Source organism: Notolepis coatsorum, assembly GCF_963971535.1.
Source record: "Notolepis coatsorum genome assembly, chromosome: 10".
Taxonomy (NCBI): Eukaryota; Metazoa; Chordata; class Actinopteri; order Aulopiformes; family Paralepididae; genus Notolepis; species Notolepis coatsorum.
In genome coordinates this window covers 17,383,949-17,410,663 of record NC_140174.1, presented here as the reverse complement: position 1 = coordinate 17,410,663, position 26,715 = coordinate 17,383,949, and the positions used below count along the sequence as shown (strand labels likewise).

At 39.8% G+C, this 26,715-nt stretch overlaps 1 protein-coding gene across 1 annotated transcript in view; it reads left to right on the top strand.

Moving 5' to 3' along the window:
- The window catches only part of LOC311235473 (voltage-gated inwardly rectifying potassium channel KCNH6-like), a gene marked incomplete at both ends in the record, with an annotated part of 44,519 nt that extends 23,153 nt beyond the window's left edge, over window positions 1–21,366 (top strand). Inside the window, 5 exons of the mRNA XM_084322936.1 lie at window positions 50–149; window positions 12,311–12,580; window positions 14,278–14,446; window positions 18,633–18,759; window positions 21,121–21,366. Of these exons, the coding sequence (XP_084179062.1) occupies window positions 50–149; window positions 12,311–12,580; window positions 14,278–14,446; window positions 18,633–18,759; window positions 21,121–21,366 (912 nt within the window). The remainder of the gene's footprint in view (window positions 1–49; window positions 150–12,310; window positions 12,581–14,277; window positions 14,447–18,632; window positions 18,760–21,120) is intronic.
- Between the last annotated feature and the right edge of the window lie 5,349 nt (window positions 21,367–26,715).

Genomic DNA, 26,715 nt, shown 5'->3' with positions numbered 1-26,715 from the left:
ACATTTGAATGTAATGCAATGAATGGGTTGTTCATCTTGTGTCCAACAGGCCGACCAGGTTCCACCACTAACTCCTGATGGTTCTGGGGACGGCTGTCACCACCGCGCCCGGCACCGAGGACACTCCCTGGACTGCCGCATCAGGCCTGGTGAGATATTATAATAATAATAATAAACTTTAGGTGCGGCTGGGTAGCGTAGAGGTCTAAGCACTCTCCTACCATCGCAGAGACTCTGGGTTCAAATCCAGCTGTCAGCGGTGCCTCCGGCTTGGTCAGTCGTCCCTACGAACACAACTGTCAGTGTTAGCGGATGGGAAGCCAGTGGGGTACGAGTCCTGGTCGTTGCAAACAGTGACACCTACTGGTCGGTCGGGGCGCCTGATCAGCAGGGAGGGGATCTGGGGGAAATAGCGCTAACCTCAGCACGCGTTACGCTCCCCCAGTGAAACTCCTCGCTGTCAGGTGAAAAGAATCGTCTGGACGACTCCACATGTATCAGAGGAGACATGTGCTAGTCTACACCCTCCCCAGACCGACAGTAGGGCAGCATGTGATAGTTTACACCCTCCCCAGACCGACAGTAGGGCAGCATGTGGTAGTCTACACCCTCCCCACACCGACAGTAGGGCAGCATGTGGTAGTCTACACCCTCCCCAGACCGACAGTAGGGCAGCATGTGGTAGTCTACACCCTCCCCAGACTGACAGTAGGGCAGCATGTGGTAGTTTACACCCTCCCCAGACAGACAGTAGGGCAGCATGTGGTAGTCTACACCCTCCCCAGACCGACAGTAGGGCAGCATGTGGTAGTCTACACCCTCCCCAGACTGACAGTAGGGCAGCATGTGATAGTCTACACCCTCCCCAGACCGACAGTAGGGCAGCATGTGGTAGTCTACACCCTCCCCAGACCGACAGTAGGGCAGCATGTGGTAGTCTACACCCTCCCCAGACCGACAGTAGGGCAGCATGTGGTAGTCTACACCCTCCCCAGACCGACAGTAGGGCAGCATGTGGTAGTCTACACCCTCCCCAGACCGACAGTAGGGCAATGTGCGCAATGACCAGGAAGGGAATTGGCATAATGACTAAATTGGAATATTAATATTTTAATAAATATTTGTATAGCACCTTTCATACAAGGATTGCAGCCCAGAGTGCTTTACAGCAGTGATGTAGACACAAAATAGACATTGGCATAATTATAGACAGGCATAACATTTGCAGATAATTGATATTAAAACCTATAGATTTCTGACATCTCTAAAAATCTATAAAAGACTATTAGCAGGTTTCTGACTAAATGTGCAGACATAGAATGAGTATAAAAATAGACAGAATAAGAGCAGTGCAATAAAATAGACGCCTTATAGTTCTCATCTACAGACAATCACAGTATGCATGCAATGAAACTGGCCCCGGTAAATGTCAAATCCCCCCCCCAATGTACAGTTTCCTACCCCTCAAATGTATATATTATCTTTTAGAAACTCTGTCTGTAAATAAACAGTACTGTATATTTGTATATCTTGTATGTCATAAATGTCTGGATGTAACAGTACTGTTTATCTGTATGTCATAAATGTTATGAATTGAAAATGGGGGACCCTGATGTAAACAAGACGAAAGTCTTTCTCTGGTCTGCATCCCCTTAACAATTGTTTGTATTGAGCCGTACTGTATTGTACCCATTCTGCAATCTGTTAATAACATTTTCAATCAATCAATTCAATCAATCAATCAATCAATGAGTCCAAGCAGCGGAGTGTATTAAAAGGCTGAGGTGAAGAGGTAGACTCTTAACTTACTTTTGAAAACACTGCACACTGGCAAGAAAATGTGTATGAATTATCCTGATTGGAGATTCCACAACAAGGTATGTGGAGATGGCAAACACAGAAAATATCTGTCTAGACAATACATCTGTGAAAGAGCTGGCCGAAAAACTTCCAACACTAATCAGACCGGGAATAACAAAAATTGTCATTCACTCTGGATCGTTTGACATCCTGCGAAAGAAGACTGGCACAGAGACTTTGAAAGACGATTTCACACGTTTAATGAACACACTAGACAAACATCAGTCTGTGTACATAGACACTGATGTGTCCATCAGTGGACCAATTGCATGCTTTCGCAGAGGACAAGAAGCATTCAGTCGACTCCTAAATTTTAATTCATGGTTAGGGGCTACATGTCTTGTACACGGCCTGAAATTCATTGACAACTTCAATGTTTTCTGGAATAACCCAGAACGTTTTCAAAGAAATGGCTTCTTCCCAAATCGCTTAGGTTCAAAGCTCCTAGCAGCAAACATGCGTCATGCCTTGATGGCCTCCAAGAATATTAAGCTCATACCAGCACGAGAGATAGTCATGAAGGACACAATCTCACCACGAAGTGCAGCAGCACAAGGCGTCCCCCCCCCCCGCCCCCCCCCCATATCACACAAGGCCATCTCGTCTGATCAAATGTCCCCGAAAGCACAGTACAGTCAGTGCATTGCAGTATAGCACAATTGCCATGCCATCTCTCAAAACATACCAGTAATCATAACCAGCCAATGGCATGGTGAAAAATATACGCCATCAATGCGTTTACCTGCTATTAACCTCAGGGCCATCACGGTCAAGCCAAAGCAGACCTCCTCTAAAGAAGTCCAACAAATAAAATTAGCTTTCCTAAATGTCAGATCACTGAATAATAAAACATTCTTAGTAAATGATCTGATTAAAGAAAATAACTTAGATTGCATCTGCCTAGTAGAGACATGGCTAAATAATGACACAGCTACATCAATAATGATAGAAGCTTGTCCACCAGACTATAACTTTTTTCAAATACCCAGAAAAAATAAAAGGGGCGGAGGAGTTGCAGCAATCTTCTCCTCAAAACTCTTGTTTAGAATCACAGAACTAGGCAAGTTCATGTCAATGGAATATCTTGCCATTGAACTAAAAACAGAATCAATTATTATTGTCACAATATACCGCCCGCCTAGACACTCACCAATATTTATACAGGAGCTCTCTGAACTGATCTCACTATGTGTTACCGGATATGATAAGGTGATCCTAAATGGAGACTTGAACATCCATTTTAATAAGAAAACAGATTCCAAAACTATAGAACTAAAAAATCTACTGGATAGCTTTGACCTAATACAGCATATAACAAATGCAACTCACAGGCTTGGGAATACACTAGACTTAGTTATAACAACAACTGGGCTAAGCATAACAAATATCTCAATAACTGAATTATCTCTCTCCGACCATCACTGTATATTTTTTGATACTCAAATAACCCCTACTAAAACAAAAAAAGAAATCATAGTTAAAAAGAGGCTCTTAAACGACAAAGCTGAATCAAAGTTCATTGATCTTATCAGACTACATGAACCACACAATCATGACAGCTCTCTAAATGAAATGGTAGAAAATCTCAATGATGCAATGTCATCTATATTAAATTCTGTCGCCCCATTAAAAACGAAAAAGAAGAAAACTAGAGCCTCGCCCTGGTTAAACTATAATACGGTCAACGAAGAAAAAGGGAAATGTCGTGCAGCGGAGCGAAAATGGAGAAAAACAAAAACCACCATATGCTGTGATATATACAAAGATGCTTTAACTGCTTATAATAAAACCATCCGCTTAGCAAGGAAAGATTACTTCTCTAAAATCATTACAGAAAATGCTGGAAACTCCAGAATCCTCTTTTCCACTATTAATGTACTACTCAACACTGCCCCTACACCTCCTCAGTCATCAACGGTTAAGTGTGAAGAACTTGCACTATTCTTTAACAACAAAATAACCTTGATCAGGGCCAGCATTACTCATGATGGAAATAAAGCTGATTGCGGCAAACCGTGCAATGTAACCATGAGAAGTTTCACATGCATCACATTAGATGTACTCTGCAAAACTGTCTCAGAATGTAACTCCTCCACCTCAGACATTGACCCTATACCTACAGCTTTCTTCAAACGGGTATTTAATAGTGTTTCAAGTCCTGTGCTAGATATCATAAACACTTCCCTTAGGACTGGTATTTTCCCGGATGCCTTTAAAACAGCAGTTGTAAAGCCATTACTAAAAAAACCTAACTTGGATAGTAATGAAATGGCAAATTATCGTCCAATATCCAACCTACCATTCATTAGTAAAGTACTTGAAAAGATAGTTTCAGTTCAAATAAATTCCTTTCTTGAAGAAAACAACATCTTAGAAGAATTTCAGTCAGAATTCAGAAAATATCATAGCACTGAAACTGCCCTCACCAAAATAATCAGTGACCTCAGACTAAACTCTGACGAGAATAAGATCTCCATCCTTATCCTGTTAGATCTCAGTGCAGCATTTGATACAATCGATCACGATATTCTAATCGATCGTCTTGAAAACCATGTTGGTTTCTCAGAACATGTGCTGGGCTGGTTTAAAACATACATCAGAGGGAGGAAATTCTATGTTAAACTAGGAGATCACATGTCTGATATATACGACAACAACTATGGAGTTGCACAAGGGAGTTGCTTAGGTCCTTTACTCTTCTCCCTTTACATGTTACCGCTGGGTGATATCATCAGAGAACATAATGTAGATTTCCATAGCTATGCGGATGATACACAACTGTACATATCTGCTGAACCAAATGCTACAGCGATTAGCTCCATTACAGACTGCTTACTGGCAATAAATAAATGGATGAGTAAGAACTTCCTGAAACTAAACGAGAACAAAACTGAAATTCTAATTATCGGCTCCAAAACTAGAAAAGAAACATTAATAAAGAACCTGGGGGGAGGGCGGCTAGGTGGTGTAGTGGTCTAAGGCACTCGCCACCAGTGTGGAGACGCTAGGATTCGCGTGTTCGAATCCAGCTCTCCACATTGTTTTTCAGTTTGGCTGGTCGTCCGCAGTAATACACATTGGCCGTATTACGGGGAGGGAAAAACTGAAGGGTGGGGATCGAACGTTGTGAACAAGCGACTCCTACAAGTCGGTTGGTGCGCCTGCGCAGTAGAATCAGGAAGTGTCGGGGGCAGCGTGAGCCTCCCACGCGTTACTCCTCGACACTGAGAGGTCGAGCTGCGCAGGTGAAAAGATGCGACTGCTGTTACCTCAAGTACCGGAGGGGACTTGTGCTATGTATGACTTAGTCCTCACTGCAGCCGGCTTGTGGGAGGCAAGAAACAGCGTTCGTGACAGGGGAGGGTTGAATTGGATGATACGAAATTGGGATGGGAGAAAATATAGAAAAATGGGAGAAAAAGTGGATCAAAAAAAAAAGAACCTGGGGGGACTAACCCCTTGGATCAAATCTGAGGTCACTAGTCTTGGGGTTATCATAGATTCAGAACTGAACTTCAATTATCATATTAGCAAAGTGACGAAAACATTGTTCTTCCATCTCAGAAATATAGCAAAAGTACGACCATTTATTAATCAGAACGATGCTGAGAAGCTAATTCATGCATTCATATCTAGCCGGTTAGACTACTGTAATGCACTTTTCACAGGTCTCCCTAAGAAAACCACAGAGAGGCTTCAGCTAATCCAAAACTCTGCAGCCCGACTGCTAACTAGAACCAAAAGGAGAGAGCACATTAGTCCAGTCTTAGCTGCTTTACACTGGCTTCCTGTAACATTTAGAATTGACTTTAAGGTCCTTCTCCTTACATACAAAGCTCTAAATGGACAGGGACCTAGCTACATCGCCAACACTCTAATAAATTACACACCAGCAAGAACACTGCGATCATCAGCTGCTGGACTACTAGAGGCTCCCAGAAGCAGTCAAAAGAGGATCGGTAATGCAGCCTTTATCAACTATGCCCCAAAACTATGGAACAAACTACCCCAAAACATCAGGGAAGCCAACTCGCTAGACATCTTTAAAAGACAGCTTAAAACCTATCTCTTTGCTCAGGCATTTCACTGATAGATATCTGCTACCACCTAGTGGCAAGAGGAAACATCAGGGATATCCTGACACAACTTGTATTTACCTGCACTATTCTTACCCTGCCTACTCTTATACACTGCCTATCAAATTCATGTGTCGGTTATTGCACTTTTTACTTCTTACTGATGACTATTTTTAAACTGAATCATTTTAAACTATTTTTATTATTTGCTAGATCCAAATGTGAAACACTGATTATTTGTTCATGCAATAGGTCCCACTATTTAGTATGGGTTCGAGTCCCTGTGATCTAATATCACTAAAGTTACAGTGTGGGTTCGAGTCCCTGTGATCTAGTATCACTAAAGTTACAGTGTGGGTTCGAGTCCCTGTGATCTAGTATCACTAAAGTTACAGTGTGGGTTCGAGTCCCTGTGATCTAGTATCACTAAAGTTACAGTGTGGGTTCGAGTCCCTGTGATCTAGTATCACTAAAGTTACAGTGTGGGTTCGAGTCCCTGTGATCTAGTATCACTAAAGTTACAGTGTGGGTTCGAGTCCCTGTGATCTAGTATCACTAAAGTTACAGCGTGGGTTCGTGTCCCTGTGATCTAATATCACTAAAGTTACAGCAATATGTACTGGGAAGTATGTTGGGAATTACAGGAGTATTACTGAATAGAGAGCCTATTAGGATGCTAGATCCAAATGTGAAACACTGTGATTTGCCATATCTTGCTATGCTCGCTCATGCCTGTATTTTTTATGTCCGTTCTATTTTATAATTTTTTTTACTATTTTTAAACTGAATCATTTTAAACTATTTTTACTATTTGTGTTACTGAATACTGTAAGCGGAGAGCCTATTGGGATGCTAGATCCTAATGTGAAACACTGTGATTCTACCTGTCTATCTTTTTATGCTCGCTTATGCCTGTATTTTTTACTGTTGTGAAGCACTTTGAACTGCAACCTCTGTATGAAAAGTGCTATACAAATAAAGTTATTATTATGAATTATCCTGTAGTATAGTAATCCTTTATTACATACTCACTAGACGATGATGAAGATGTATTTATTACATACTCACTAGAAGATGATAAATGTTTTTATTACATACTCACTAGATGATGAAAACCTATTTATTACATACTCACTAGAAGATGATAAATGTTTTTATTACATACTCACTAGATGATGATGTATTTATTACATACTCACTAGAAGATGATAAATGTATTTATTACATACTCACTAGATGATTATGAAGATGTATTTATTACATACTCACTAGATGATGAAGATGTATTTATTACATACTCACTAGATGATGATGTATTTATTACATACTCACTAGATGATGAAGATGTATTTATTACATACTCACTAGATGATGATGTATTTATTACATACTCACTAGATGATGAAGATGTATTTATTACATACTCACTAGATATAAAAATAACAATAACAATAAATAACAATAACAAAATAACATCTGTGACAAATTCCAATCTGGCTTCCGCAAACTCCACTCCACTGAATCTGCCCTTCTCAGACTATCCAATGATCTCCTGATGTCTGCTGACTCTGGTGAATGCTCTGTTCTGGTCCTGTTGGACCTGAGCGCAGCGTTTGACACGGTCAACCACAACATCCTTTTGGACAGGCTCAGGGAGTGGGTGGGCATCTCTGGGAGCGCTCTAAACTGGTTTGCCTCTTATCTAAAGGAGAGAACGTTCTCGGTGGCTGTGGGTCCTTTTAAATCTGACCCCACCCCCCTCTCATGTGGGGTACCACAGGGATCGGTGCTAGGACCACTCCTTTTTGCCATCTACATGCTTCCCCTAGGCCTCCTCATCAATAAATTCACCGGCATTAAATACCACTGCTACGCAGACGACATACAACTACTCTGCTCTTTTAAACCCGACAACTTGGAGAAACTCAGCCTTCTCCAGGAGTGCCTGCTCGGCATTGAGAGCTGGATGGGGAGTAACTTCCTCCAGTTAGACGCAAAAAAAACGGAGGTGCTGATCGTAGCAGCTGAAAAGACTGCAGCTAGAGTGGCCACTCACTTGGGGTCCCTTAAAGACAACATACGTCCCCACCTGAGAAACCTGGGTGTTGTCTTCGACCAGGCCATGAACCTAGACAAACATGTCAAAACACTCACACGCACCTGCTTCTTTCACCTCAGAAACATTGCAAAACTACGTACCATCATATCTCACTCTGAACTAGAACTGTCCGTGCATGCTTTTATTTCCTCTAGGCTTGACTACTGCAACTCACTTTTCACCTGTCTCACCAAATCATCCACAGATAAATTACAAATGGTCTAAAATGCTGCAGCCAGGCTACTCACAAGGTCAAAAAAATCATGCCACATCACTCCCATTCTGGTATCCCTGCACTGGCTCCCGGTACACTATAGAATTCACTTCAAAGTCCTCACTTTCACTTTCAGAGCACTTCACGGTCAGGCCCCCATCTACATCACTGAACTCATCCATCCCTACACCAACACCCGCTCACTCAGATCTGCCGATCAGCACCTCCTGGTGGTCCCCAGGTCCAGGCTTAAAACAAGGGGTGATCGAGCCTTCCAGGTGACAGCACCAAGGCTCTGGAATGCTCTCACCCTGGACCTGCGAATTGCCCCCTCTGAGAACTCTTTTAAAAAACAATTAAAAACACATTTGTTCAGACAGGCTTTTGGTCATGCATAGGCACTTTTTTCTTGTCCTCACTGTTCTATAGTTTTTGTTTTAATTAGTGACTCATGATTTTATCCAAATTCTTTTATTCTACTTTTTCTATCTGGTTTCACTGTTTTTAACTGCTGTTTGTTGTTGTTGTCATTTATTTCTGATTTTGTTTTTATTGTGTTTTTATATTAAGCTGTAGTGTAAAGCACCCTGTGCATTCGTGCTGTGAAGGGTGCTATATAAATAAAGGTCATTCATTCATTCATTCATGATGATGTATTTATTACATACTCACTAGATGATGAAGATGTATTTATTACATACTCACTAGATGATGATGAAGATGTATTTATTACATACTCACTAGATGATGATGTATTTATTACATACTCACTAGATGAAGATGTATTTATTACATACTCACTAGATGATGATGAAGATGTATTTATTACATACTCACTAGATGATGATGTATTTATTACATACTCACTAGATGATGATGTATTTATTACATACTCACTAGATGATGAAGATGTATTTATTACATACTCACTAGATGATGAAGATGTATTTATTACATACTCACTAGATGATGAAGATGTATTTATTACATACTCACTAGATGATGAAGATGTATTTATTACATACTCACTAGAAGATGATGTATTTATTACATACTCACTAGATGATGACGATGTATTTATTACATACTCACTAGATCAGGGGTAGGCAACCCTAGGCACGCGTGCCTGCATAGGCACGCGGGGGCATTTTCATAGGCACAGAGGGCAGCAGTAAAAAAAAAATATATATATATATATATATATATATTTTTTTTTTGCTTTGAAACATTATAGTGAAATATTTTGCACTGTTGTCGCATTTATCTTGTTGAAATCCTCCCACAGGTTCTTTTTACTACCACATATTTAATTGAGACCCTTTATTTGTTTATTATTTCAATTTAGCTGGAAATACATTGCTACATCATTCAGTAACATTTGCAGAGCCTATAACAAAAACATTATTACGGTCACCATTGTGACCAGTGGGATTAATCAACACATTTTATTATTTATTTTTCTATTTCATGTTAAAAGCAATTTTTTTTTACTCAAAATGTGAATATTACCAAGTCAACTTGTGTTCTTAAAAAATTACAATAAACATAGTTTTATTAGGTTGAAATAATGTGGTTGTGTACTTATTTTTCTGTTAACTTATTATGGATTGAAAACTGAAAACCTTAATGCACACTAACTGAACTCAATCTTTTTAAGTTCTGGTAACTTATTATTATTTATTTTTTCAGTGTAGTCTTGTGATCAATCAAAACTTATTTACACGATATACCTCACATTCACCCTCCATTCACATCCTGGTGTTCTCCTGGTGTTCTCCATTAGACCTGTAGGTGGAGCTATGACAGCACACGTACAGTACACACACCGATGGTGTGTGATGTGTCCAAAAATGAATGGGCAAATGTGAGTGAAATGGTTGCACTGTATGCAGCTATTTGTCTGCATTGCATTCCCCCCCCCCAAGATTTAGGGTTGATAATAATATTGTTAATAATAACAATAACAATAATGATGTAATAATGTAAAAATTATCATTAAAAAGACCTGATTATGAGAAAAAAAAATTACGATGCATGGAATATTGTTGAGGCACACTAGTTACAACTATATTTCAAACAGGCACTCCATGTCAAAAAGGTTGCTGACCCCTGCACTAGATGATGAAGATGTATTTATTACATACTCACTAGATGATGATGTATTTATTACATACTCACTAGATGATGAAGATGTATTTATTACATACTCACTAGATGATGATGTATTTATTACATACTCACTAGATGATCAAGATGTATTTATTACATACTCACTAGATGATGATGTATTTATTGCATACTCACTAGATGATGAAGATGTATTTATTACATACTCACTAGATGATGATGATGTATTTATTACATACTCACTAGATGATGAATACATATTTATTACATACTCACTAGATGATGAATACATATTTATTACATACTCACTAGATCAGGGGTCAGCAACCTTTTTGACATGGAGTGCCTGTTTAAAATATAGTTGTAACTAGTGTGCCTCAACAATATTCCATGCATCGTAATTTTTTTTCTCATAATCAGGTATTTTTAATGATAATTTTTACATTATTACATTGTTATTGTTATTATTAACAATATTATTATGATGGTTGTATCAACCCTAAATCTGAGTTGGGGGGGGAATGCAATGCAGACAAACAGCTGCATACAGTGCGACCATTTCACTCACATTTGCCCATACATTTTTGGACACATCACACACCATCGGTACGTGTGCTGTCATAGCTCCACCTACAGGCCTAATGGAGAACACCAGGAGAACACCAGGATGTGAATGGAGGGTGAATGTGAGGTATATCGTGTAAATAAGTTTTGATTGATCGCAAGACTACACTGTAAAAAAGATAATAATAATAAGTTACCAGAACTTACAAATATTGAGTTCAGTTACTGTGCATTAAGGTTTTCAGTTTTCAATCCATAATAAGTTAACAGAAAAATAAGTACACAACCGCATTATTTCAACCTAATAAAACTATGTTTATTGTCATTGTTTTAAGAACACAAGTTGACTTGGTAATACTCACATTTTGAGTAAAAAAAATTGCTTAATATGTGCAATGTTCAATGAAATAGAAAAATAAATAATAAAATGTGTTGATTAATCCCACTGGTCACAATGGTGACCGTAATAATGTTTTTGTTATAAGGCTCTGCAAATGTTACTGAATGATGTAGCAATGTATTTCCAGCTAAATTGAAATAATAAACAAATAAAGGGTCTCAATTAAATATGTGGTAGTAAAAATAACCTGTGGGAGAATTTCAACAAGATAAATGCGACAACAGTGCATAATATTTCACTATAATATTTCAAAGCAAAAAATTTAAATTAAAAATTTAAATTTAAAATTTAAATTTAAAATTTTAATTTAAAATTTTAATTTAAAATTTTAATTTAAAATTTAAATTAAAAATTATAATATATATATATATTTTTTTAATGCTGCCCCCTGTGCCTATGAAAATGCCCCCGCTTGCCTATGCAGGCACGCATGCCTAGGGTTGCCTACCCCTGCACTAGATGATGAAAACCTATTTATTACATACTCACTAGAAGTTGAAGATGTATTATTACATACTCACTAGAAGATGATGTATTTATTACATACTCACTAGAAGATGATGAAGATGTATTTATTACATACTCACTAGAAGATGATGAAGATGTATTTATTACATACTCACTAGATGATGATGAAGATGTATGTATTACATACTCACTAGATGATGATGAAGATGTATTTATTACATACTCACTAGATGATGATGAAGATGTATTTATTACATACTCATTAGAAGATGATGTATTTATTACATACTCACTAGAAGATGATGAAGATGTATGTATTACATACTCACTAGATGATGATGAAGATGTATTTATTACATACTCATTAGAAGATGATGTATTTATTACATACTCACTAGAAGATGATGAAGATGTATTTATTACATACTCACTAGATGATGATGAAGACGTATTGGGGCTGTTGGAACCCTTTGATCGATAAATGATGTATTTCCTGTGGCTAGATGGGATGGACCGTGACGACGACACGTACCCCCACCAGACCTTCCCGCACCGGCACACCGCGCCCCAGGCCCACTGGGAGGACTGCAGCTGTGGCTCTGCCTGCTCCCAGTCCAGCGAGGACCTCGGGAAGCCCCTCGGCCACGGGGACAAGGTGGAGCTGTACTCTGCAGAGGACGACGGGCTGGACTACTCCCCCTCAGCGGTGCGACTGCTGCCCCCTGGTGGCACCCCAGTGGGGAGGGAAGCAGTGGTGGACAGGGGCCTCCAAGGTAGGAATCAGAAGCACCAGGGTAGGAGTGAGAAGCACCAGGGTAGGAGGAGTGAGAAGCACCAGGGTAGGAGTGAGAGGCACCAGGGTAGGAGTGAGAAGCACCAGGGTAGGAGAGAGAGGCACCAGGGTAGGAGAGAGAAGCACCAGGGTAGGAGTGAGAAGCACCAGGGTAGGAGTGAGAGGCACCAGGGTAGGAGTGAGAGGCACCAGGGTAGGAGTGAGAAGCACCAGGGTAGGAGTGAGAGGCACCAGGGTAGGAGTGAGAAGCACCAGGGTAGGAGGAGTGAGAAGCACCAGGGTAGGAGTGAGAGGCACCAGGATAGGAGTGAGATGCACCAGGGTAGGAGTGAGATGCACCAGGGTAGGAGTGAGAAGCACCAGGGTAGGAGTGAGAGGCACCAGGGTAGGAGTGAGATGCACCAGGGTAGGAGTGAGAGGCACCAGGGTAGGAGTGAGAGGCACCAGGATAGGAGTGAGACTGAGGCACCAGGGTAGGAGTGAGAGGCACCAGGGTAGGAGGAGTGAGAAGCACCAGGGTAGGAGAGAGGAGCACCAGGGTAGGAGGAGTGAGAGGCACCAGGGTAGGAGTGAGGAGCACCAGGGTAGGAGGAGTGAGAAGCACCAGGGTAGGAGAGAGAGGCACCAGGGTAGGAGTGAGGAGCACCAGGGTAGGAGTGAGGAGCACCAGGGTAGGAGGAGTGAGAAGCACCAGGGTAGGAGGAGTGAGAAGCACCAGGGTAGGAGAGAGAAGCACCAGGGTAGGAGTGAGAGGCACCAGGGTAGGAGTGAGAGGCACCAGGGTAGGAGTGAGAGGCACCAGGGTAGGAGGAGTGATAAGCACCAGGGTAGGAGTGAGAGGCACCAGGGTAGGAGTGAGAAGCACCAGGGTAGGAGGAGTGAGAAGCACCAGGGTAGGAGTGAGAAGCACCAGGGTAGGAGGAGTGAGAAGCACCAGGGTAGGAGAGAGAAGCACCAGGGTAGGAGTGAGAGGCACCAGGGTAGGAGTGAGAGGCACCAGGGTAGGAGTGAGAGGCACCAGGGTAGGAGGAGTGAGAAGCACCTGGGTAGGAGGAGTGAGAAGCACCAGGGTAGGAGTGAGAGGCTTGTTAGAAGAACAAGGGCACCAGGGTAGGAGTCTTTCATAATTAGTCCTACGATTTCAAAGTATGCACAGGCTAGTGATCCGCATCCGCTTCTGTTCATTTGTGCTAAGCCAGGCTAGCTCGCAGCCGGATAGCTTTCTACTGAACGCACAGAGAGGAGATTGGTATCATCTGTGTTCTCGTCGGACTCTGGAGAAGACTTCAACTTTAAACTTCAAACTTCAAATTACTTTATTTTCCTTTCGGAACTTCATTTGTGCAGTGGTTAAAAGTCAAACATACAGTCACAATACATAGACACACACCACTATAAAAAAAAACACCAGCTTCGTTAAAACTACAGTAAAAAATACCACCATAAAAAACCACCAACTACATTCAAACTACAGTACTTAAAGCATGATATATTAACATCCATGTGGAGCAGTTCTATATGTATATAAATAATAAATAATAGTAGTACAGGTGATATGTGTCCATCAGGTGGAAGGGGGAGTCTATTTTTTAAGTATTTCAGAATGTCAAGACGCTAAGCTCACTTACCATGATGTCGCGTGTTCCTTTAACGCCCCCCTGCCTGTCTTCTCCTCAGCCGCCGCCCTGAACACGAACATGCCTGACGTGTACCAGTACTGGCCGGACCGGGCCTGGCGCTCGTCTTCTGCCCGGGCCTCGACGTGCCACCAGCCCTCCCACCTCACAGAGCAGAGGCCGGGCGAGCTGGGGGACAGGCTGGCACTGCTGCAGTCACAGCTCAACAGGTTAGTCACAGGTCAACAGGTCAGTCACAGGTCAACAGGTCAGTCACAGGTCAACAGGTCAGTCACAGGTCAACAGGTCAGTCACAAATCAACAGGTCAGTCACAGCTCAACAGGTCACTGCAGGTCATTTAACTGTTTAAAAGGATGGTGACAGGGTAGCATGGTGGTTGGAGGAGTTCAATCCCTCTTATCTGCAGGTTTCAACAAGTTAAATTTAAGACTTTTTAATACCACTTTATAAACAAGAGTAAAATTGTGAATAAACGAGAGTAAAAGTGTGAATAAATGAGAGTAAAAGTGTGAATAAATTAGAGTAAAAGTGTGAATAAACAAGAGTAAACGTGTGAATAAACAAGAGTAAAAGTGTGAATAAATGAGAGTAAAAGTGTCAATAAACAAGAGTAAAAGTGTGAATAAGCAAGAGTAAAAGTGTGAATAAGCAAGAGTAAAAGTGTGAATAAGCAAGAGTAAAAGTGTAAATAAACAAGAGTAAAAGTGTGTGTAAACAGGAGTAAAAGTGTGAATAAACAAGAGTAAAAGTGTGAATAAACAAGAGTAAAAGTGTGAATAAATTAGAGTAAAAGAGTGAATAAACAAGAGTAAAAGTGTGTGTAAACAGGAGTAAAAGTGTGAATAAACAAGAGTAAAAGTGTCAATAAACAAGAGTAAAAGTGTGAATAAGCAAGAGTAAAAGTGTGAATAAACAAGAGTAAAAGTGTGAATAAGCAAGAGTAAAAGTGTGAATAAACAAGAGTAAAAATGTTAATAAATTTGAGTAAAAGTGTGAATAAACAAGAGTAAAAGTGTGTGTAAACAGGAGTAAAAGTGTGAATAAACAAGAGTAAAAGTGTGTGTAAACAGGAGTAAAAGTGTGAATAAACAAGAGTAAAAGTGTGAATAAACAAGAGTAAAAGTGTGAATAAGCGAGAGTAAAAGTGTGAATAAACGAGTAAAAGTGTGAATAAATGCGAGTAAAAGTGTGAATAAGCGAGAGTAAAAGTGTGAATAAGCGAGAGTAAAAGTGTGAATAAACAAGAGTAAAAGTGTAAATAAACAAGAGTAAAAGTGTGAATAAACAAGAGAAAAAGTGTGAATAAGCAAGAGTAAAAGTGTGAATAAACAAAGAGTAAAAGTGTGAATAAACAAGAGTAAAAGTGTGAATAAATGCGAGTAAAAGTGTGAATAAACTAGAGTAAAAGTGTGAATAAATGAGAGTAAAAGTGTGAATAAATGCGAGTAAAAGTGTGAATAAACAAGAGTAAAAGTGTGCATAAACAAGAGTAAAAGTGTGTATAAACAAGAGTAAAAGTGTGCATAAACAATAATAATAATAATAATAATAATAATAATAATAATAATAATAATAATAATAATAATAATAATAATAATAATAATAATAATAATAATAATAATAATGTGTGAATAAGCAAGAGTAAAAGTGTGAATAAGCAAGAGTAAAAGTGTGAATAAGCAAGAGTAAAAGTGTAAATAAACAAGAGTAAAAGTGTGTGTAAACAGGAGTAAAAGTGTGAATAAACAAGAGTAAAAGTGTGAATAAACAAGAGTAAAAGTGTGAATAAATTAGAGTAAAAGTGTGAATAAATGAGAGTAAAAGTGTCAATAAACAAGAGTAAAAGTGTGAATAAGCAAGAGTAAAAGTGTGAATAAGCAAGAGTAAAAGTGTGAATAAACAAGAGTAAAAGTGTGAATAAACAAGAGTAAAAGTGTGAATAAGCGAGTGTAAAAGTGTGAATAAACAAGAGTAAAAATGTGAATAAATTAGAGTAAAAGTGTGAATAAACAAGAGTAAAAGTGTGAATAAATGCGAGTAAAAGTGTGAATAAATGCGAGTAAAAGTGTGAATAAGCGAGAGTAAAAGTGTGAATAAACAAGAGTAAAAGTGTAAATAAGCGAGAGTAAAAGTGTGAATAAGCGAGAGTAAAAGTGTGAATAAACAAAGAGTAAAAGTGTGAATAAATGAGAGTAAAAGTGTGAATAAACAAGAGTAAAAGTGTGGATAAACAAGAGTAAAAGTGTGAATAAACAAGAGTAAAAGTGTGAATAAACGAGAGTAAAAGTGTGAATAAACAAGAGTAAAAGTGTGAATAAACTAGAGTAAAAGTGTGAATAAACGAGAGTAAAAGTATGAATAAATGCGAGTAAAAGTGTGAATAAATGAGAGTAAAAGTGTGAATAAATGCGAGTAAAAGTGTGAATAAATGCGAGTAAAAGTGTGAATAAACAAGAGTAAAAGTGTGAATAAACAAGAGTAAAAGTGTGAATAAACAAGAGTAAAAGTGTGAATAAATGCGAGTAAAGTGTGAATAAACTAGAGTAAAAGTGTGAATAAATGAGAGTAAAAGTGTGAATAAATGCGAGTAAAAGTGTGAATAAACAAGAGTAAAAGTGTGCATAAACAAGAGTAAAAGTGTGTATAAACAAGAGTAAAAGTGTGCATAAACAATAATAATAATAATAATAATAATAATAATAATAATAATAATAATAATAATAATAATAATAATAATAATAATAATAATAATAATAATAATAATAATAATAATAATAATATATTAGATTTGTAGGGCACTTTATAGTTGCGGAGCAAATCTCAAAGTACTACATTGTAAAAGAACATAAAAGCTAGCAAGAGAGTAAAAAAAGAGAATGTAAAATAAGCAAGATTAAAACTAGTAAGGATTAAAAGTAAACGTGTGAATAAACAAGAGTAAAAGTGTGAATAAATGAGAGTAAAAGTGTCAATAAACAAGAGTAAAAGTGTGAATAAGCAAGAGTAAAAGTGTGAATAAGCAAGAGTAAAAGTGTGAATAAGCAAGAGTAAAAGTGTAAATAAACAAGAGTAAAAGTGTGTGTAAACAGGAGTAAAAGTGTGAATAAACAAGAGTAAAAGTGTGAATAAACAAGAGTAAAAGTGTGAATAAATTAGAGTAAAAGTGTGAATAAATGAGAGTAAAAGTGTCAATAAACAAGAGTAAAAGTGTGAATAAGCAAGAGTAAAAGTGTGAATAAGCAAGAGTAAAAGTGTGAATAAACAAGAGTAAAAGTGTGAATAAACAAGAGTAAAAGTGTGAATAAGCGAGTGTAAAAGTGTGAATAAACAAGAGTAAAAATGTGAATAAATTAGAGTAAAAGTGTGAATAAACAAGAGTAAAAGTGTGAATAAATGCGAGTAAAAGTGTGAATAAATGCGAGTAAAAGTGTGAATAAGCGAGAGTAAAAGTGTGAATAAACAAGAGTAAAAGTGTAAATAAGCGAGAGTAAAAGTGTGAATAAGCGAGAGTAAAAGTGTGAATAAACAAAGAGTAAAAGTGTGAATAAATGAGAGTAAAAGTGTGAATAAACAAGAGTAAAAGTGTGGATAAACAAGAGTAAAAGTGTGAATAAACAAGAGTAAAAGTGTGAATAAACGAGAGTAAAAGTGTGAATAAACAAGAGTAAAAGTGTGAATAAACGAGAGTAAAAGTGTGAATAAACGAGAGTAAAAGTATGAATAAATGCGAGTAAAAGTGTGAATAAATGAGAGTAAAAGTGTGAATAAATGCGAGTAAAAGTGTGAATAAATGCGAGTAAAAGTGTGAATAAACAAGAGTAAAAGTGTGAATAAACAAGAGTAAAAGTGTGAATAAACAAGAGTAAAAGTGTGAATAAACTAGAGTAAAAGTGTGAATAAATGAGAGTAAAAGTGTGAATAAATGCGAGTAAAAGTGTGAATAAACAAGAGTAAAAGTGTGCATAAACAAGAGTAAAAGTGTGTATAAACAAGAGTAAAAGTGTGCATAAACAATAATAATAATAATAATAATAATAATAATAATAATAATAATAATAATAATAATAATAATAATAATAATAATAATAATAATAATAATAATAATAATAATAATAATAATAATAATAATATATTAGATTTGTAGGGCACTTTATAGTTGCGGAGCAAATCTCAAAGTACTACATTGTAAAAGAACATAAAAGCTAGCAAGAGAGTAAAAAAAGAGAATGTAAAATAAGCAAGATTAAAACTAGTAAGGATTAAAAAGAACACTAGAACTAGTAAAAGAGTAGAAAAAACATATTAAAAGAGTAAAAGTGTTTCACAGAGGAAAAGGTGGATAAGAAACCCTTGGCGAGGACCGCGTCTCCAGTTCTCCTCTCCTTCCTCCCCAGACTGGAGACTCGGATGACGGCTGACATCCACGTGGTGCTGCAGCTGCTCCAAAGGCAGGCGGCTCCGGTCCCTCCGGCCTGCAGCACCGTGTCGTCCAGCACGCTCTCTGCCGACGGAGCCCTGCAGGTACGGAGTGGCGTCCCCAAACTCCAAACTGTATTTGGTATTTGTTCATTTTTATGCTACAGCATTATTGATAAGCTACCTCCTTATACTACATTATTACATGGCGTTTTCACATTCGCCGAAATGCTTGCTTGTGATTGGTCAATAGCCCGCGTCAGAGGTCCGTTATCACACAATGACCGCTGTGGGACAATAATGACCGCTGTGCGCAGCTGTTCACAATCAAGCCCACTACAACACTGTATCAGTGCTGCTCAGCATATGCACAGCTGCACTCAGTCATGCAATCAGACCACAGACCTGCCGGCTGCCGATAATAATAATCACTTTATTTGGGCTGACAGAGCCACAGAACAACTGCGTCTTCATTTGATCTAGTCTTGTCGATGAATTAGGTATATTGTAGTAAGTTAGCCATGTAATAAGCGGGATAATGTATAGCTATACTCAATCATTGTCGCAAAATTATTGACCTTCACTGACGTTTAAAACACCTCGGCGCTGCGCCTCGGTATTTTAAACTCTGTGTCGGTCAATTATTTTGCGACAATGACCTCGTAGCTATACATTATCCCTTACTCATTATTGGTAAGCTACCTCCTTATACTACATCATTATTGGTAAGCTACCTCCTTATACTACATCATTATTGGTAAGCTACCTCCTTATACTACATCATTATTGATAAGCTACCTCCTTATACTACATCCTTATTGGTAAGCTACCTCCTTATGCTACAGCATTATTGATAAGCTACCTCCTTATACTACATCATTATTGGTAGAAGCTACCTCCTTATACTACATCATTATTGGTAAGCTACCTCCTTATACTACATCATTATTGATAAGCTACCTCCTTAAACTACATCATTATTGGTAAGCTACCTCCTTATACTACATCATTATTGGTAAGCTACCTCCTTATACTACATCATTATTGATAAGCTACCTCCTTAAACTACATCATTATTGGTAAGCTACCTCCTTATACTACATCATTATTGGTAAGCTACCTCCTTATACTACATCCTTATTGGTAAGCTACCTCCTTATACTACATCCTTATTGGTAAGCTACCTCCTTATACTACATCCTTATTGGTAAGCTACCTCCTTATACTACATCCTTATTGGTAAGCTACCTCCTTATAGGTAAGCTACCTCCTTATACTACATCATTATTGGTAAGCTACCTCCTTATACTACATCATTATTGGTAAGCTACCTCCTTATACTACATCATTATTGGTAAGCTACTTCCTTATACTATATCATTATTGGTAAGCTACCTCCTTATACTACATCATTATTAATAAGCTACCTCCTTATACTACATCATTATTGGTAAGCTGCCTCCTTATACTACATCATTATTGGTAAGCTACCTCATTATACTACATTATTATTGGTAAGCTACCTCCTTATACTACATCATTATTGGTAAGCTACCTCCTTATACTACATCATTATTGGTAAGCTACCTCCTTATACTACATCATTATTGGTAAGCTACCTCCTTATACTACATCATTATTGGTAGAAGCTACCTCCTTATACTACATCATTATTGGTAAGCTACCTCCTTATACTACATCATTATTGGTAAGCTACCTCCTTATACTACATCATTATTGGTAAGCTACCTCCTTATACTACATCATTATTGGTAAGCTACCTCCTTATACTACATCATTATTGGTAGAAGCTACCTCCTTATACTACATCATTATTGGTAAGCTACCTCCTTATACTACATCATTATTGGTAAGCTACCTCCTTATACTACATCATTATTGGTAAGCTACCTCATTAAACTACATCATTATTGGTAAGCTACCTCCTTATACTACATCATTATTGGAATGCTGGAACCTATGGAACCAGCCAGCTAGTGACTGGCTGGTCCTTAAGGTCCCTCTAGTTTGCTCTGAACAAGGTCTGCATTTTTCTATGATGCCCCTCTAGCTCATAGAATGAACTCCAACAGTCCTTACAGCTTGAGATTCTCCCCTGTTGCAGAGTTTAACACCTTGATCTCCAACCTTTGTCAATCAAGTTGTACGTGTTTTAATTGATTTGTTATCCTTACTCGTCTTATTATGATTTTAGATGCCTTTTTGTTGTTGCTTAACTCTGTATGTACACCCGACGTGACTGTAAATGAGGGAAACCTCAGTTGCCTTTTAGAGTTTAAATAAAGGTTTGAAATTAAATCAAATAGTTACTAATATTAAAGCCCCGATATGGAATAATTTTTGACCGTGTGAATGTGAATTCACATTCACGTACATAAATGTCATCAGAAACCGATCATTTATGAGCCTGCGTGTTGTTGAACCTTGACCTCGTTGACCCACCAGAGCTCCAACCCTCCTGACCAGCGGTCCACAGAGACGTGCAGCGGCGTCCAGGTGACCTCTGACCCCGCGACACGCCCGGCCCTCCAGCTCCTCCAGCCGGCTGCCTCCTCCGTCATGGACACTCTGTCTGCCAGCCTCCGCTCCCCTTCACTCCCTGGGAACCTGGACGTCTCCTCAGGACTGATGGAGATCAAACACCTGTCTGACCCCATGCTGCCCTCTGACCCCATGCTGTCCATCACCTGAGGCCCTCTGACGCCATGCTGCCCTCTGACCCCATGCTGTCCATCACTTGACACCCTCTGACCCCATGCTGTCCATCACCTGACTCCCTCTGACCCCATGCTGTCCATCACCTGACGCCCTCTGACCCCATGCTGTCCATCACCTCAGGCACCTCCATCCCCTCTATTCCAGACTGCAGGAAGCAGCTATGGGACTGTAGCTCATTATCCAACACTAATAAAACACAAGGAGCAAGTTAAGGGTTTCTAGAATGATCTGTTTGAGGCTCATCTAAAGCAGCATCGCCGTGTCTGGAACATTGAGAGTCTAAGGCCCTGTCCACACGAGTACGTTTAGAGTCTAAGGCCCTGTCCACACGAGTACGTTTAGAGTCTAAGGCCCTGTCCACACGAGTACGTTTAGAGTCTAAGGCCCTGTCCACACGAGTACGTTTAGAGTCTAAGGCCCTGTCCACACGAGTACGTTTAGAGTCTAAGGCCCTGTCCACACGAGTACGTTTAGTCTAAGGCCCTGTCCACACAAGTACGTTTAGAGTCTAAGGCCCTGTCCACACGAGTACGTTGAGAGTCTAAGGCCCCATCCACACGAGTACGGATATTTAGCAAAATTCACATTTCCCTCTCCGTTTGGGCATTTCAGCCACATGTAAACGGCATTTTCGGAAAAGAAAACGGAGATTTTAAAGTGAAGATTTTTGGAAATATCCGTGTCAGTGGATCCGTGTAGCCACATTAAACGTATCGTCTCGAGCAGGGGTCGGCAACCCGCGGTCTGGAGCTGCATGCGGCTCTTCAGCCATTCTGCAGTGGCTTCCTGTAGGTTTGAAAATAATAGTAATATGGAAATAAATAATGCCTATTTTCTATTAAATTAAAGTGTTTAATATTTCATTTTTTTTTTTTATCTACTTTTTCTCCCCATTTTTCTATTTTTCTCCCATCCCAATTTCGTATTATCCAATTCTTCCCTCCCCTGTCTCGAACATTGCTAGACCATGCCTCCCACTGGTCAGCTGCAATGTGGACGAAGCCTTGCATCACGTGCCCCCTCCGGTACACGAGGCAGCCGTCGCATCTTTACACCTGCACAGCGCGATCTCTGTGGCGAGGAGTAACGCGTGGGAGGCTCACGCTGCCCCCGATACTTCCTGATTCTGCTGTACAGGCGCACCAACCGACCTGTAGGAGTCGCTGTCCACAACGTCCAATCCCCACCCACCGGCTTTCCCACCCCCTAATACTGCCAATTGTATTAGTATGAACGACCAGCCAAGCCGGAAGCAACGCAGAGAGCTGGGCTCGAACCCAGCATATCCTGCGTTAGTGGCGAGTGCCTTGCCCACTGCGCCACTTAGCCGCCCCAGTGTTTAATATTTCATCAACTAAAATACGTCACACGCCTCTCCCTGCCATCTGCAGGTGGCTAATCTTGAGTTTCTGACCCCCCATTAAGTTAACCATGGATAAAAAAAAGTAGAGGGTTTAATTCAGAATGGACAGATTAATTTGCTTATCATATGATATCTGGCGAGAAATAAGCAGGAAAAAAATTCACTCGCCACTTCAAAAAATCAAAAGCATGTATTTAACAACAACAAAAAAATGTAAACTCTGTTTTATAATAAATAAACAAAATTTTTAAATCTACTTACGCCTACTGGACATTTTTGTTTGACAGATACGCACATAAAACGCTGAAAACAACCAACTGTACTAAAGACACTGAGTGTCAACACTGAGAGTACTAACTGAGTATTTTAATGAGGCTATTATTATTATTTGGCAACAAGATAGCCTATATAGAACATAAATAGCCTGTCAGCCAATTTGTATCCATGGATGGGGAATTCCACAAGCGTTTAATAATAATAATAATAATGCAGGACCTGTTCAGAGGTCCGGCAGCGTCTAGTTTTTTACCAACAAACTTGCATTTTTCCGCGATCTGATTGGCCACTGACGTTTCTGGTCATGTGACATCTGCGCCAATCGCGTGACGCCCGTTTCTGCGCCTATTTCCGCCTCTAACAGCCTGCAAACTACCTAACGCCTAGTTCTTTTTTTTTTTATCCACTTTTTCTCCCATTTTCTATATTTTCTCCCATCCCAATTTCGTATCATCCAATTCAACCCTCCCCTGTCACGGACGCTGTTTCTTGCCTCCCATAAGCCGGCTGCAATGTGGACTAAGTCATACATAGCACAAGTCCCCTCCGGTACTTGAGGTAACAGCAGTCGCATCTTTTCACCTGCGCAGCTCGATCTCTCAGTGGCGAGGAGTAACGCGTGGGAGGCTCACGCTGCCCCCGACACTTCCTGATTCTACTGCGCAGGCGCACCAACCGACCTGTGGGAGTCGCTGTCCACAACGCCCGATCCCCACCCATCAGTTTCCCACCCCCTAATACGGCCAATGTGTATTAGTACGGACGACCAGCTAAACTGAAAGCAAATGTGGAGCGCTGAGCTCGAACTGACGAGCCCAGCGTCTCCAGCATTTTGTGGCGAGCGCCTTGCCCACTACGCCACGTAGCCGCCCCCTAACGCCTAGTTCTATCACTGGTTAAACTTAGGGCGACTCTTTCGAAGTTGGTTAAGGTTAGAGTTTGGAATCAGGGCTGGTGTTCTATCGCCCTGCTCTAAGACAAACTCTAACCTTAACCAACTTCGAAGAGTGCCTAAGCTTAACCAGTGATAGAAACAGGTGTCACACGATTGGCACAGATGTCACATGACCAGAAACGTCAGTGGCCAATCAGATCGCGGAAAAATGCAAGTTTGTTGGTAAAAGACTACACGCGGTCCGGCATGCAATTATCCTCAATGTTTAGCGGTTAGCACACACACACACCGGAACACACACGCATGCATCGTCTTTGTAGGATCGCTGATGTTGTGTGTGCACTGCCAGCCAGCCTTAATGCGAAGGAGATATACACTTTACATTTTTACAGATAACATAATCTCCCGATTCAGATACAAGTGAACACAAACGGTTCCAAAGATATTTAATGTTTGTCGGCATATTTTCACGCCGCCAACAAAGTACTGGGTCCGTTGTCTCTTATTCGGATTTTCTGTCACTACATTATTTTACTTTTCAGTTGCTGCCGCCAATGAAAATCAGCTCGCTACGCATCCTCAGACTGTTGTTCTATGGTATTTGAGATATTGCTTATCGCCACCTACTGGCCCGGCATGCAATTTATATGCATTTCTGCGTTTGCGTCTGGACGGAGGTATTTTTAAACACCCTGCCGTGTGGACGAGGATATTTTTTTAAAACTGAGCCTGGAAATATCAGTTTTGCTAAATATCCCTATATACCGTACTTTTCGCACTATAAGCCGCACCTGAATATAAGCCGCAGCAGCTAAATTGAATGATGTGTACATATATAAGCCGCACTGGACTATAAGCCGCAGGTGTTTTAATGTTTAATTACTATATGTAATTAGCATTGGGACACAATACTGTCAGACAAATAACAAGAATTAACTCATTTACAAGTTGTATTAAGTTTAGCAAGTAAGGGAACAGATAAATAACATTTCAATGCAGTCAAAAAAGCAATATTTAGATTTTTACATTTTCGGGTTTGGTCACGTCGAGTCACATATAAGCCGCACCGTTATATAAGCCGCAGGGTCAAAAATGGGGAAAAAAGGTGCGGCTTATAGTCCGAAAAGTACGGTACTTGTGGACAGGGCCTAAAATATTACATTTTAAGGCCCTTGGAAAAATGTGAATTACACTGAAAAGTCTGGTAAAGAGAGAAAGTGTGTGTCAATCCCAATACATACTATATAACTACTTGTTGTTATCTCACATATAGACAGGGTGTTGGAGGGAGTTCCCTTCCTCTGGTCGTTCATGTTTATCCCCAGTAGGGATGTGATTTATCCCTCCTTCTGGTCATCTATAATAAACTATTCATTCTTGGATGTAATGATGAATGAACGCTGGGACAACGAGCTGCTGGCTGGGAGCTCCAGTATGGATGCAGAGAGATCCAAGTCTAATTTATTTCTCTCGGACATGTTGCCAAGAGTTTTATAAATGTCCTCTTCGTCAGAAGCTCAGAGCAGCGTGGGCCGTTCTAGCAAGAAATATTAACTCCTCAAAAGGCCTGTATGGCACAGCGCTCTCCATGGTGCTGAAGACTGTCTGAGCACCCAGTGACAACTATGAAGACATCATGTCCATCAGTGTTCTGTTCTGCTGTGTTTCTGTTCTGCGGTGTTTCTGTTCTACAGTGTTTCTGTTCTAGTGTTTCTGTTCTACAGTGTTTCTGTTCTTGTTCTTCAGTGTTTCTGTTCTAGTGTTTCTGTTCTGCAGTGTTTCTGTTCTACAGTGTTTCTGTTCTAGTGTTTCTGTTCTACAGTGTTTCTGTTCTTCAGTGTTTCTGTTCTAGTGTTTCTGTTCTAGTGTTTCTGTTCTTCAGTGTTTCTGTTCTACAGTGTTTCTGTTCTACAGTGTTTCTGTTCTAGTGTTTCTGTTCTTCAGTGTTTCTGTTCTACAGTGTTTCTGTTCTAGTGTTTCTGTTCTACAGTGTTTCTGTTCTACAGTGTTTCTGTTCTACAGTGTTTCTGTTCTACGGTGTTTCTGTTCTACGGTGTTTCTGTTCTAGTGTTTGTTCTGCAGTGTTTCTGTTCTATTGTTTCTGTTCTCCAGTGTTTCTGTTCTAGTGTTTCTGTTCTGCAGTGTTTCTGTTCTAGTGTTTCTGTTCCAGTGTTTCTGTTCTGCAGTGTTTCTGTTCTACAGTGTTTCTCTTCTACAGCGTTTCTGTTCTGCAGTGTTTCTGTTCTGCAGTGTTTCTGTTCTACAGCGTTTCTGTTCTACAGCGTTTCTCTTCTACGGCGTTTCTCTTCTACAGTGTTTCTGTTCTAGTGTTTCTGTTCTAGTGTTTCTGTTCTTCAGTGTTTCTGTTCTAGTGTTTCTGTTCTTCAGTGTTTCTGTTCTAGTGTTTCTGTTCTAGTGTTTCTGTTCTACAGTGTTTCTGTTCTACAGTGTTTCTGTTCTAGTGTTTCTGTTCTTCAGTGTTTCTGTTCTTCAGTGTTTCTGTTCTACAGTGTTTCTGTTCTAGTGTTTCTGTTCTACAGTGTTTCTGTTCTACAGTGTTTCTTTTCGGCAGTGTTTCTGTTCTAGTGTTTCTGTTCTAGTGTTTCTGTTCTCCAGTGTTTCTGTTCTAGTGTTTCTGTTCTAGTGTTTGTTCTTCAGTGTTTCTGTTCTAGTGTTTCTGTTCCAGTGTTTCTGTTCTGCAGTGTTTCTGTTCTACAGTGTTTCTCTTCTACAGCGTTTCTGTTCTGCAGTGTTTCTGTTCTGCAGTGTTTCTGTTCTAGTGTTTCTG